At 47.5% G+C, this 13,093-nt stretch overlaps 2 protein-coding genes and 1 non-coding gene across 4 annotated transcripts; 1 reads left to right on the top strand and 2 right to left on the bottom strand.

The window, feature by feature from the left end:
- The first annotated feature begins 3,437 nt into the window (after positions 1–3,437).
- On the top strand, positions 3,438–6,182 carry LOC100824745 (IQ domain-containing protein IQM2). Its single transcript, XM_003559870.4, has 7 exons — positions 3,438–4,210; positions 4,340–4,428; positions 4,529–4,619; positions 4,743–4,889; positions 4,982–5,074; positions 5,185–5,286; positions 5,404–6,182. The coding sequence occupies exons 1-7, from the start codon at positions 3,584–3,586 to the stop codon at positions 5,980–5,982; spliced, it is 1,728 nt and encodes a 575-aa protein (XP_003559918.1). The 5' UTR covers positions 3,438–3,583; the 3' UTR covers positions 5,983–6,182.
- A 235-nt stretch (positions 6,183–6,417) lies between these two features.
- Positions 6,418–6,537, bottom strand: LOC112270340. Its single transcript, XR_002962732.1, has one exon. It is a non-coding gene; the product is annotated as a U5 spliceosomal RNA (small nuclear RNA).
- A 531-nt stretch (positions 6,538–7,068) lies between these two features.
- LOC100829879 (DEAD-box ATP-dependent RNA helicase 36) lies at positions 7,069–10,994 on the bottom strand. Of its 2 annotated transcripts, XR_002962183.1 has the most exons (7): positions 10,185–10,994; positions 9,140–9,462; positions 8,667–8,870; positions 8,371–8,570; positions 8,074–8,262; positions 7,596–7,694; positions 7,407–7,449 (listed from the first exon to the last, which is right to left on the bottom strand). XR_002962183.1 is itself a non-coding variant. In XM_010236799.3 (6 exons), the coding sequence occupies exons 1-6, from the start codon at positions 10,851–10,853 to the stop codon at positions 7,327–7,329; spliced, it is 1,500 nt and encodes a 499-aa protein (XP_010235101.1). In that variant the 5' UTR covers positions 10,854–10,988; the 3' UTR covers positions 7,069–7,326. The 2 variants fall into 2 exon arrangements, 1 of the variants encoding a protein (XP_010235101.1); XM_010236799.3 differs by lacking the exon at positions 8,074–8,262 and having other exon boundaries at positions 7,069–7,449; positions 8,489–8,570; positions 10,185–10,988.
- Positions 10,995–13,093: the final 2,099 nt, after the last annotated feature.

Genomic DNA, 13,093 nt, shown 5'->3' with positions numbered 1-13,093 from the left:
TTTATACCCCTAACACCAATTTCAAACAGCTGCCAGCTTTCCCAAGATTCGGGAAACATGTCCTTCCCAGTTCCCATGATACCTTGAGTTCAGATTCGGGAAATCCCAGTGAATTTTCTTTTCCACGAGAAGTGCATTGGGGCGTGATGTCCAGCTGCACAAGCTGCCAGAGCATCTCTTTTCCCCACCAGAAAAGAAAAGAAAAGAAAAGAAAAAGGGCAGCCAGAGCATCTGCAGAGCCACCGCGCGCCGGTCGGTCGGGTCGATCGTACAAGCGAGTACCACGGTGGGTACGGCGTCGTTTTTGCCTGGGGCGAAGGGAGAGCATTGACTTCTTCTGCGCATGTCCTCCTCTCCTTTGGATCCATGCAGCACCAGCTTGGATCCGCTGTTCCCTCCTGGTACTAGCTTATGTGCATGTGCCGCCTTTAGGCTCGAAGCTCATCTACGAGGTACCGAAAGTACACATGGCCTTTTGAGTTTTGACCATGCACCACAATTGTCAAGGTGCTAACCCTTGCATCCACACGTGATGGAACGATGGTTTGAAAACAAGAGTTTCTGCGAATCAACAGACTAATTAAATGGAGCGTCGCACAAATAATGTTGAGTTGGGTCTGGCCGGCGCTGATGTTTTTAACTCCTATATGATGAGTATACTGTTTTTAAGCAGCTGGCATTGTCAGTGTATTCAAATGCGCTTCGCTGAGTATCGAAAAGGAAGAAAATAAAAATCTGAAAAACATTATCTTGTGTAACAGGGATTGAAAACATAGTTGCGTCGTGAGGGATGGCCCGGGGAATTAAGGTCTGCGCGTGGAGGCAGCGACGTGGAGCATTCAAGCCACGAACTCCTGCACCACACTGCATCCGTCGGCGCAGCAAAAGCAAAACCACGCCGCGGATGGATCGATATATCTGCTGAGGCTAATCAAAACAACTGGCCACCTTTCTCTGGCTCGGAGCCTCGGACCCCACGGACCAATAATAATCATCCGTGTCAGGCCCATATATATTTAGATGTAATGTACTGAGTAACATGCATGTGTACGTACAGTGATATACAGCCTCGCGTTACAGATCGATACGCTACGTGGGGGAGCACAGCGCACGTACGCGTACGTGCACGAATTCGACCACTGCATTTACTAGTTCGCATACATACGTACACGTATACGTACGTACGTTTATACGGCCAGCCAGATCCTACCAGTTCCAATATTTATCGATCAACATCCTCTCTAGCTAGCTGTACGTACGTACGTACGTACTCGATTTTTCTTCTTCTATTTTGTTTATGTATTTTATACTTGCGCATGTGCACTTGCACGTATATACGGAGGAGCTGAGTACCGCATGATATATGATCGATTTGTCAAAACACTCATCGATCGCCCCCTAGCTAGCTACCATTATCGACCGACCGGTTTAATAATATATCGATACATGTATGTGTACTTGCTCCGGCGATTATTCGTGCCGATCGGAACTGATTAACTGAAATCAGCAAAAAAGAAATGCATAAACACCTATGTCTAGCTCTAATTATGTACGTACCGGCCGGGAATCATTCCCGATTCTGTATGTTCCTTTTGCGTATCGTTTCTTTGGCTTTGCAGGCCGGCACATGCATGCATGATGCGTGCATATATATGGTTGCATGCGGCGTGTCTCCGGTCGCCAGCAATTTTTGTTCCATGGCTGGGCGACAGTACAGGGTGCAGCTGGTAGCCTGGTAGCAAGCATGCTAGCTAGTCTCCAGGTCTCTGCAAATCGTTACTCCATCTCCAAAGAATTAGCTAGCTCTTGATTTGATGAGAAATCTGCAAAACGTTATTACTTCTGACCATATCGAATTAGCTAGCTCTTGATTTGATTGCTCTCCTTCTCCAAAGAATCTGATCTGCACTCCGTCTGCTACTTATTTAGCCTATAATCGTTTACATATGCAACTATAATCGGTGGAATATTGACTAGCTACGACGTATATATATACCGGCCCGGCTGGTGACCCCAGCAGCAAAGGTCCGCCACAACAAGGCAAGCGCCCTCGCAAAAAAAAAAAAAAAACAAGGCAAGCACCGACCTGTACACACATACGTGTACGTGCGTTTTGTATACTTTCTGTAATGCGGTGGTCGCTTTTGGACACGGCATGTGTATATGTATATGTAAGCAGTCGGCAGGCGTGGACACGTATAAGAGCAGAGAAGCTAGCCAGCGGGCGCCACGTTTCCATCAGGAAAGTCAAACTCCATCGATCGTGCCAGCCAGCTAGCTTGGATGGTATCGATCGCCGAGAGAAACCGGAAGCCAAGCCGTAGGCATCAGATCACACGGCCGGGGCCGCTGACGTACTAGTACGAGCCAGGCTGGCTGGCTGGCTTATGTATATAAGCACCCACCAAATCATGCATCTAGTGGTGGCCGGTTTGACTATCAAGGGTCCCCTTCGGAGTTAGGACGCGCACCTAATATAATGGATCCTAATGCTAAACATGCACATATAAACCAGGTCTACTTGGCGTGTGGTTCATTGTACATTGCTTTTCAATCTAAATGGCCTTTTTTGGAGCGTGAATTCGGTGTCTCTGGGTTAAAAAATATATATTCTATACGAGTCATTTGGATCACGGGTTTGGTGTAAACCGTTGTCAAGTTCCTTATGGGATGCATTCCGTTGATGTCGGTTATACATAGGAATTTTAACATTAGTTCAAGCTCAATTTGTTTGAAGTATTTTCCTTTTTACGCAACATAGCATTCCAATAAAACAAAGAAGAGAAATGGAGCTTTTCCGTTGCTTGAAAACTAAACTGAGTTTGATGAAATTAACTTGTGTAATTTTTGCTGGACAACTTTTTGTTCTGCTGCAGCTTCGCTAAATTTGATGAAATTTTGAAACACGAGAATTCGAAATAGTTTTTAAAATTGTAAATCTTTATTCATATACATTAGTGAAACCTGGCAAAAGGTCAACGTAACGACAAGTAAAATCATGGAGCCATGTATTCTCAACATCCATACTCATTGTTCTCACATGGATTTCACACGGTTAATTAACCACCAGAAGAAAATCGGAAAAATTCAGGATGGAAACAAAGATTTTTTTTTTCTTCTTCTTCTTCACATGAGGACATTTCGAGTTTGAATTTTTATTGACGCGGGCGAAAGAAAACACACAGAAATGCTCCATAGCTGAGCGGTGCTTGGAGCACACGCTTTCTGATGAAGACGAGTTACCGAGAGGAGACGGCCAGGACAGGTCAGCACGCGCACCGCACGTCTGGAAGGAGATCCGAGTGGATCGACAGACTCACATCTCCCAACAACACGTGGACCAGAGGCGCCACGCTTTTCCGCATCCGAGCTGCCCTCACGACCTGGCCTTTTAATTTCTCCCAGCCCTGGCTATATATTGCCCAGTGGCTCAAGCAGCTAATTTGGGTACTTGTTAGTACAGCTCCAACCAAGAATACAGTACTCCAATACAGCTCTGAATCACGCAGCCTGTACCACGCCTGCTAGCTCCCACACATTCATTCTCTGTTTTCTTCTCTGCTTTGCGATCGATCGATATTCGATGGGCGTGCTCTTCTCGTGCCCGGTGGACGAAGACGGCGACATCCCGAGCGAATGCGCCAGCCTCGTCTCCGCGGCCGCGCCGGTCCTCAAGGCCTCGCTCAGCTCCGCCGGCAAGCTCCGGATCGAGGGCTCCCTCAGCTTCAAGAAGCGCGAACAGCAACAGCAGAGCTCGCCCCAGCTCGAGACCAAGATCTCTACGGTCATCCCGTCCAACTCCGGCGCCCCCGCCGCCGCCATAGCCGCGCCGGTGCCGATGCCGACGCCGAGGGAGCTCCTGCGGAGGCGGTTCGCGGCGGCGGCCATGGCGGAGACGGCGGAGGGCCCGAAGCAGCAGCAGCGGCAGGAGGAGGAGGAGGAGGCGGCGGTGAGGGTGCAGAAGGTGTACAAGAGCTTCCGGACGCGGCGGCGGCTGGCGGACTGCGCCGTGCTGGTGGAGCAGAGCTGGTGGGAGCTGCTCGACTTCGCGCTGCTCAGGCGCAGCTCCGTCTCCTTCTTCGACATCCACAGGCCCGAGTCCGCCGTGTCCAAGTGGGCCCGCGCCGGGACCAGGGCCGCCAAGGTCGGCAAGGGGCTCTCCAAGGACGACAAGGCCCGGAAGCTCGCGCTGCAGCACTGGCTCGAAGCCGTGAGTGCTCCATTCCCAGATTTCTCAGAGACATTACAGACTTTTTAAGTCTCTTTGTTTCTTTTGATGATTCTGCCGAGCAATGCAGTGATTTAGCTGTGCTGAACGAACTCAATTTCTGATGAACAGATCGACCCGCGGCACCGGTACGGCCATAACCTGCACTACTACTACGACTGCTGGCTGCGCTGTGAAAGCAAGGAGCCGTTCTTCTACTGGTCAGTGTTTGCAACTGAAACTGAACTGGCCATGGTTGCTGCAATTTCTGAATCTCTGAAAATTTGAGCTTATGATTTATCACCGTTTTTGGTTCTTCAGGCTCGATGTCGGAGAAGGCAAGGAGATCAACCTCGAGGACCGGTGCGCGCGGTCCAAGCTTCTCAGCCAGTGCATCAAGTATCTTGGTCCGGTAAGTGTTGGCAAACAATAATACTACAGTACATGAGAGAATTATATAGCTGCAGTTAAGTTGAGGTCCATGGAAGTTCAGGAGGACTAATGAACCAAACCTGCATTTGTGTTGTGCCTGCAGAAAGAAAGAGAGGACTACGAGGTTGTGATCCAGGACGGCGAGTTCATGTACAAGAATAGCCGGCAGATCGTCGATACTTCCGGTGGATCGAGGGACGCGAAGTGGATCTTTGTGCTGAGCACTTCCAGGAACCTGTATGTTGGCCAGGTAAATCTTCAGACCAAATCTTACTGTCAGCACAATGCAGTAGTTTCTTATTTTCAGTTATTCATCATGTAACATTTCTCTACTTTCTGCAGAAGAAGAAGGGTACATTTCAGCATTCCAGCTTTCTCGCTGGAGGTGCGACATCTGCCGCCGGTCGACTAGTTGTCGAAGATGGAATTCTCAAGGTACGTTAACTCGTGGAGTAGTGATCTAATGGGAGCTTTTAGCCTTTTCTACCCGTCGTGAAAATTTTCAGCACAACATGCTGATGCAGTCTTGTGTTGTTGCATGACAGGCTATCTGGCCACACAGCGGGCACTACCGGCCGACAGAGGAGAACTTCCAGGAATTCCAGAGCTTCCTCAAAGAGAACAATGTCGATCTCAGCGACGTCAAGGTGAGCAACAATGCCTGTCACTGATGATTGACAGAGAATGAGACTTCCCAAAACGTGGTCACACAGCAATCATGTACTGTAATTTGCATTCTCTAACTGTTTTGATATGATCTGCAGATGAGCCCAACCGAGGAGGACGAGGAGTTCTGGAGCAGGCTCAGGAGCATCCCTTTGGACCGGTGCACCGATGCCGAAAACCCCAAAGAAGAACAAGAAGTTAGTCCTTTTGAAGAAACCATCATCTGCCAAGCACCTCAGATCACTGAAACCACACATGAAGCGCTCGAAACATCCCCGAGGCTAGGTTCATCTGAAGGAGACGCCGAAACACCGACGACCAGTGCGCCTGAAGATCATGAGGAAGAAGAGAGTATTCAGTCAGCTGTGGCAAGGGAGAATAAGGTCCTGGAGAGGAAGGCGTCGTACCAGCTGCTGGGGAAGCAGCCGTCCTTCAAGTGGACCACGGGCGCCGGGCCCCGGATCGTGTGCGTCAGGGACTGCCCCCCGGAGCTCCAGCACCGGGCGCTGGAGGAAGTCCACCTGTCACCGAGGAGCGGCGGTGGGAGGGCGGCGTCGCGGTTCGCGTCGCCGCAGAGGGCCGGCGGCGGCGGCGGCCCGATGTCGAGAGGGTGCGAGCCGCTGACGCCGAGGGCGAGGGAGGCGTTCCGGACGACGCATCTGCAGCTGATTTGGTGAGTGAGATCGCCGTTGATGTGTTCGGAACACGATGGATTTGAGCGAGCTGTTTAAGTTGTTCGTTCGATTGTGCATACGGGTAGGAGAAGAATAAAGGGAGTAAAAGTACTCCTGTGTAGATCTTGTAGGTCATGTATACGTGATGTTTGCTGGACGGGATGCAAAGATGAATACAAATTCTTTCATTTTTGTAGTTTCTATTCGTTTGGGAAATGTCAGAAATTACATCGAACGAGTATACTTCTTCGTTGCTTTTTTTTTTACCAAATACTTCTTCGTTGCTTTGTTCACTGAGAAAACAAACTTGTTCAATGCAAGTCCATACGTTCTGTATAATTTCTCAACTTGGCAGCTTACGAAAAGCAGCATTATCAAACGATACTTCATTCTAGCACAACCGAACATTTTGATAACTTTGAATTTAGAATTGTTGGGGCCTTCTCAAAAAAAGAAAGCGCCCTCCAAAAATCAGCGTATGCTGCTTAGTATGGCGTGCACACGGTATTCTTTAGTAAAAGGCGAAAGAATAGTTCGCTCTGTGCTCACCACGCAGCTGCGTGCCTTCAACCGCTCGCACCCCTCCCTCTTTTGTAGGCGAGCTCTCCGTCCCCTCCCTCGTAGCCAGCCGAGGTGGGACTAATCGAGAGAGCAGAACACCTACCGCCTCTGGCTTCCTTCTGCTGCCGCTCGACGCGGGCCACGCCACACCGGCAAAAGCCCAAGAAAACGCCAGGTTGCGGCCTTTTACGTGGTCAGCCCAGAGTTCGCCCGGATAGCGTTTGGCGATTTCTACCGAAGGCCTGTTTCACTGTTTGTCATCAGTGAAGGGAACACTTCAACCGTTCGAGCAAAATATTTTGCCCTTCCCTAGAATAGGCAGAAATTGACTAGCATTTGACCCGATAGTGGTTTATAAGATCTTTAACGTTGGATTGATATTCACAAAACATTCTCTTGTTGTTGCTCTAGTGTTTTATAACTGTTAAAAATTTACAACAAAAGATTGAACTTGAACAGACAAAACACGCCTTACCTTTCCAATATGTGCATTGTGTTTTGAATGGCCAGAGCTTTCCAAGAAAAACCTTTGTGGGAGCAAACATTTCAAAGAATTAGCAAACAGTTTGATACAATCGAGAAGGTCCGAATTTAGCTCAATTCTCATTTGACTGGTTTGCATATACTCGGTGATTTACATGCATAGCTACAAAATTCTGCTATTCTCTTTCTCGGATAGCTAAAGAGAAGAATCTATTAGCCGCGGTCAGCGTGCAAGACAAAATTGGTTGCCCGGCTGTAAAGTAGGCACAGAGGCACAACAACCACCTGTAATAGTTGGGTCGTTCATTCTTCATGTTTGCGCTTTCTTGCTTGATCTCTCTTCTTCTGGTCTTTTCTGTCTTGAACCTTGTCCTCATGGCCCTCATCTGCCATCCTCATATTGGCAAGGCGCCTCGCTTTGAATACCTATTCAGATAGTCCAATAAGACTCAGTTGACACAAATTTTGATACTAAAATAGGTTGGGCAATAGGTGCCCAGATGCAACACTGAAAACCAAGTAAAGACTTTCAGTTAGCTACGTGCGGTAAATATGAGTTCAATGTGGCGCACCTTTGTAATATCTTTGGTGACTTCTTTGTCATCGCACTCGTATGCATCAAATCGCTTCCCCACATCATCTTCTACCTCATGTAAGAGGCATATATCCCTCTGCAGAGACATCTCAATCAGCATGCCGGTTTCAACACGAGTCATGCAAGTTCCAATAATAATGATTGTGTTTCCATACACAATGCATGAAAACAAGTAAACAACCACTGAGCATTGTTTCGTCAGAATTTTTGTGCATGATTTGGTCACTTCTAGTTCTAACATACTTATCTCAGTATACAAGAGCTAGCTAGCTAAAGTTCATATTTTGCAAAGTATGTTTTCTGACAAATGCGCATGCTTGGTGGTTAGTGCTACTTCTGAAATTTAAATATTTCATAATTTCAAGTTACTTAAACATAGTTTCAAGTTTCCAAATGTTTGTAAGGAAATCTCTTAGTTCCTCCATAATATTTTACCAATACATATCAAAACCTACCTATCAAATTGCAACTGCTTGGTCATGTGTCACTCATCAATGTTGACAGTTTGAGAGTTGACACAAGGAAAAGACTATGGTTTGAGCCCAAGCTAACCCTGCAACACTTTGGCTAGCCAATAATATCTTGGTAACGTTTTCTTTGCCCCCAGAGTGCCAGTGTAGGCACGGAAAATTTACTAGGCTTACCTAAGGAGCATGAGCATACCAAAATTTTGTCAATCATCAAAGCAAGAGCCTAACTTTTGTTCATGGCTAGAAACTGGTGGGGTAATTTTTGGCCACCAACAAACATACCTTTAGCTATACACTTTTTCTCTTCTGGAGTCCAAGTTGGAGTTTTCTTTCAGATATAAGGGGGGAAGGATAATTTGGCAATGAAAAAATATCATCTAAACTTGAGCATTCAACAAACCTGGGTCACAAAGCTTATAGAAAGCCCTCCCCTAGTAGCTCTTGCAGTTCGTCCCACCCTATGGATATAATCCCTCGGAAACCTAAAGTGAGTAATCAGAAGCACTAGTCAGGTATTAAGTTCCTCAAATGTATTGACAAGGAACACTTACAATTGAATATAAAGCTATGCAAGAAACCTTGGAATGTCATAGTTGATAACAAGATCAACAGTTTGGATATCCAACCCACGGCTGGCCACATCAGTTGCGATCAAAACAGGCACCTGACCAGATTTAAAACGATGCAATGCTGAAAGTCTTCGTGATTGAGCCTTATGAGAGTGCAATGAAACAGCAGATCGACCAAGCTCTTCCAACAGAAAGTCCAAATATTGGCATGTCCTATGTAAAAATAGAAGTAACTTAAGACACATCTGAAGAAAACATTGAACTTTAAAGAGGGTTATATAAATATCATGCATGAATAACACTTAGCATTCCATCAGAATCATCTAAACCACTCAGGAGTAAAGAACTTCTGCATACAGGACTTGGCAATTGCAGAAGGTGGTTATAAAAATAATAATCAAAACAAGATAAAAAAGGTACTATGACCCTATGCAACATAATAGATGTATGACAATCACTAGATATTGTTAAGGGGAGCATGCCTGCAAGTTGAAACAAATACGATGGCCGAACGTATATTGTCTTCCTTCATTTTTGACAGGAGATACATGAGATGGAGCTCTTTTCCATCAGGAGGTATATGAATATACTTCTGCTTTAGGGTTTCAACAGTCTTGAACCCTTCATATGCCTCAAAGAAGTATGAGTTGTCGCCCGAAAGCTCAAGCAAAGACCGCAGATTTTCTGACATTGTTGCAGAAAACAAAAATGTTTGCCGCTTCTTTGGTAAACAATCAAATATCACCTTCAGGTCCTCCTCAAAATTGGAATCTATAACTCTATCTGCCTCATCCAACACCAGAAACTGTGACAGCAAAAAATAACACACCTCAGTAATCTGAAACTACCAGAAGAGGAAGTACTAAGAAGTGTAAATATTGATTAGGATGAAATTGATTCCTTACTGTAAAGTGTAAACACATAACACTCAAAATCATGAACTACCACTCATAACAAGAAAAGATCCACATAAGGAGACACGCATAGTACATAAGTACAAGAAATGTGTTTATCTTCAGTGAAGGAATATATACATATCAGCTCATCACTGAAAATAAGCAGCACAATATATACATATCCACATTAATGTGCTATGCATAGTTTGCTACCATTTCGGTACCAAGGACAAGGAAACACCTCGGCCAAGGGATATATACATATAAGCTCATCACTGAAAATAAGCAGCACAATATTCCTATGTTGGTTTTAATAAATTGCTGTAGGGGCTTCCCCTACAGTTTCCAGTAAAAAATAAATAATATTCCTATGTTCTTATATGCAGGTAATCCCAAAAGATCACAACCACTCCGTTGCAAGATAACACATCAACTAAAATTCTCTACAGGAAGTCATGTGGCATATTCTTTTTTCCCTTCCAATAACAACCAAGCCACATACATTTTGCGTTAAGAGGAGAAATTTCAATGTACAGTTTGCAGATGGGAGCAAGCAGTAGGCACAAGTAGGTTGAGCAACTAGTCCTATATTCGCGTATAGCCACTAAAAGATAAAAACAGGATGCCAAACCTTGGTGCGGGCGAAAACTTTGGCGAGGTCGGGGTCGTTGTTGATGAGCGTGGCGATGCGGCCGGGTGTTGCCACGACAACATGTGGGCGGCGCGAGAGGCCCTTGGCCTGCGCGAGCGAGTCGAACCCTCCAATGGCCGCGAGGCACCTGAGCCCGAGCGGAGAGCCGAGGGCCCGGAACTGCTCGGCGAGCTGCGCGGCGAGCTCCCGCGTGGGCGTGACGACGAGCGCGGCGACGCCGAAGGGGTCCTCGCCGAGGCGGTGCAGGATGGGGAGCGCGAACGCGGCCGTCTTGCCGCTGCCGGTCTCGGCGATGCCGAGCACGTTCTCGCCGGCCAGAGCGCGCGGGATGCACCGCCGCTGCACGTCCGTCGGGCGGCGCATGCCCAGGGAGCTGCACACGTCGACCAGCCACTCGGACAGGCCGAGGTCCGCGAAGGAGGCGGGCGCTGCCGCATCGGCTTGGCAGGGTTCGCCGTTCTCGGTCGGCGTCGGCTCGGAGTCTGAGTCGGAGCCGGAGCTGGAGTCGGTCTCGGCGGCGGGAGCGGGAGCGGGGTCGGGCCTGGCGGGTTTCGGCTGGGCCTGGACTTGGGCCTGAGGCTCGGCCCTGCGGTTGGACTTGGGCTTGGAGAAGACGAGGAACGGGCGGGCTTCGCCGTCCACCTCCATCGTCGGCTGCTTCGTGGAGGCGAATTCGCCGGCGGTGGGAGAGGAGAAGCGGCGTGAGGCGTCGCGGCGGAGGAGAGGTGGGAAGGCCGAAGAAGAGGAAAGCTAGGGTTGAGTCCAAGTGAGAGACCCGGGGTTTTATGCGTGGCACGCTTTCGTAAATAACATCCGACTCCAGTGCCCAATCTGGAAGGAAAATCAAACCTGTAAAAAAAATCAGGAAGAAGAGAAAGCTGGGTAACTCCATCGGCCTGAGAGCTTTGCCGGCGAGCAACCAGGCCATGATGCCCCAGAAATGCAGCGACAGGTCAGGTGATTCCGGCCGGTTGCCGTGGCAGCGCCAAAATCGCCAATGCTACTGGCAGCGATTTCCAGCGAAGCAACACAGCGCGCTTGCAACTACTCCGCCTGTTTTCACCTCGATGATGTCGGCGGCAGTAATCACAATCTATTACAGGAAGTCGTTATATTATTATTTTTAAAAATAATAATATATATAACGACTTCCTGTAATAGATTGGATAAGCCAAATGAATCGGCCGTCTTCAAACGACGCAGCGCTTTTAATAAGATTATGCGTATCTTTATTAAAGTCCCTACTTTCGTAAACAAAAACGACATCAAGAAAAGCATTGCTGCGAGTAGCAACTTCACGAAGGATGGAGCTATAACTGCAATGGGTGCGCTCCAGAAGCCCCTTAATTACCACATGTGCATTGGAGGCAATGCACACTCTGGACGTTCAAGTCTTCGGCCAAAGCTGCCATTGCTTCCAGCGTCGGCGGATCCGTGAGATGATCGAAAACCCTTGCCGATGAACCTAGACAGAGACCATGCTCGTCGCGGCATACATCCGCGGCCGCACCCTTGTCCTTCGTCTTTGCGATGCCACCATCAACATTTATCTTCACCATCCCTGCTGGCGGTGGAATCCAGCGCGGCGCCAGAGCCGGCGGCCTCGGTTGCCCCTACACTCGTGGCTGGGCTTGCACCACCTGAAGTTCTGCCAAGAGCTTTACCATGAAGCCATGAATCATCACGGGGCTCTGGAATATTGACTCGTGAATGGCCTTCCTCCGCGCAGACCAGATAGCCCACAAGGTCAGTAGGATCCCCGTGAATTCAGAATGGGAAAGTTGTATCAATGAGATGGAAAATCCATTCACGCGCATCCGGACAGGAAGACGCACATACATGCTCCACAAGCTGCTCATCCGATAATGCCCAAACACACCGGGACATCGGGCAGCCGAGAAGGGAATGGTGCCAGGAATCCTCGGCAACCCGGCAGATGGAGCAAACCTTAGTTTTCACCTTGTTCCTTGAGAAGTCGTTATATAAACTTGCAGAAGTGCTTTCTCTCTTCTCTGGGCCATATTTTTCAACGAGGCACCATCATTGGGCAAACAAGACAATGCTACTATCAGCCTGCATCAGGCGCCAGGTAGACCGAAAGATTGTACACTAGAATCAAACTTCAGGTATGCTGTGGATGAGATACAGTCAGGCCGTATATAGATGATACAGCTGTGGAACATTACAATTTTGCAAGTGCCAAAGTGAAACAAAACAGGGGAGGAAAGATGCTTAAAACCCGAAGGTTTATATTTGCTTGATGCTCCATGAGAGTAGCTTGTGCAAGTCAAAGGTCTCCTCCACCACAAATGTTGTCGCAGTAGAAGATACACACAGGTGCATTTTCATCTGCCGTTTTAACAGTGTTCCCACATTCATATTCAATACTCCATACTTCTGATCGATGTCAAAAACAGCTGGTTGTTCCAATATTCTAGTCATCTACTCCTTCCGTCCCATAATTCTTGTCTCAAAATTATCCAAAAATGGATGTATCTATTCCTAAAAACCGTCTAGATACATTTAATATTTCGACAAGAATTATGGGACGGAGGGAGTAGATTCTAGAACCTGCACTGCTGTATGCACTAGATTTTCTGAAGAAAAGAAAAATGAAACCACAAAAGTATTCTGTACAAATTACCACATACTAAATTCTAACAATGTTCAGGACCCAATGCGATAGATTAGCACTAAAATTCGAACCACACAATATAGTTTAATCACAACCATGACCTTATGTTTAACATGCTCAACAAGGGCAGCCAGCATGTCCGAAAAGCTTGGCATATGTACACAGAATGACTTCTCTTGAAGCAACTGTTCATGGAGATTATTTAGTGAGGGGTCCCTATGGATAGATGGCTTCAACATTCAACAGCCTCAAG

Source organism: Brachypodium distachyon, chromosome 1 (genome assembly GCF_000005505.3).
Source record: "Brachypodium distachyon strain Bd21 chromosome 1, Brachypodium_distachyon_v3.0, whole genome shotgun sequence".
Lineage (NCBI taxonomy): Eukaryota > Viridiplantae > Streptophyta > Magnoliopsida > Poales > Poaceae > Brachypodium > Brachypodium distachyon.
Note: the sequence above shows the minus strand (reverse complement) of the source record. Positions and strands in the feature narration are given on the sequence as shown.

Bases quoted from the DNA above. Each gene is read 5' to 3' on its own strand.
- LOC100824745 (XM_003559870.4), top strand. From the start codon at position 3,584: ATGGGCGTGCTCTTCTCGTGCCCGGTGGACGAAGACGGCGACATCCCG. The intron at 4,211-4,339 runs GTGAGTGCTCCA...TCTGATGAACAG, and splicing joins TGCAGCACTGGCTCGAAGCC to ATCGACCCGCGGCACCGGTA. The intron at 4,429-4,528 runs GTCAGTGTTTGC...TTGGTTCTTCAG, and splicing joins AAGGAGCCGTTCTTCTACTG to GCTCGATGTCGGAGAAGGCA.
- LOC100829879 (XM_010236799.3), bottom strand. From the start codon at position 10,853: ATGGAGGTGGACGGCGAAGCCCGCCCGTTCCTCGTCTTCTCCAAGCCC. The intron at 9,463-10,184 runs GTTTGGCATCCT...TTGCTGTCACAG, and splicing joins AAGTTTTCGCCCGCACCAAG to TTTCTGGTGTTGGATGAGGC. The intron at 8,871-9,139 runs GCATGCTCCCCT...ATTTTTACATAG, and splicing joins GTATTTGTTTCAACTTGCAG to GACATGCCAATATTTGGACT.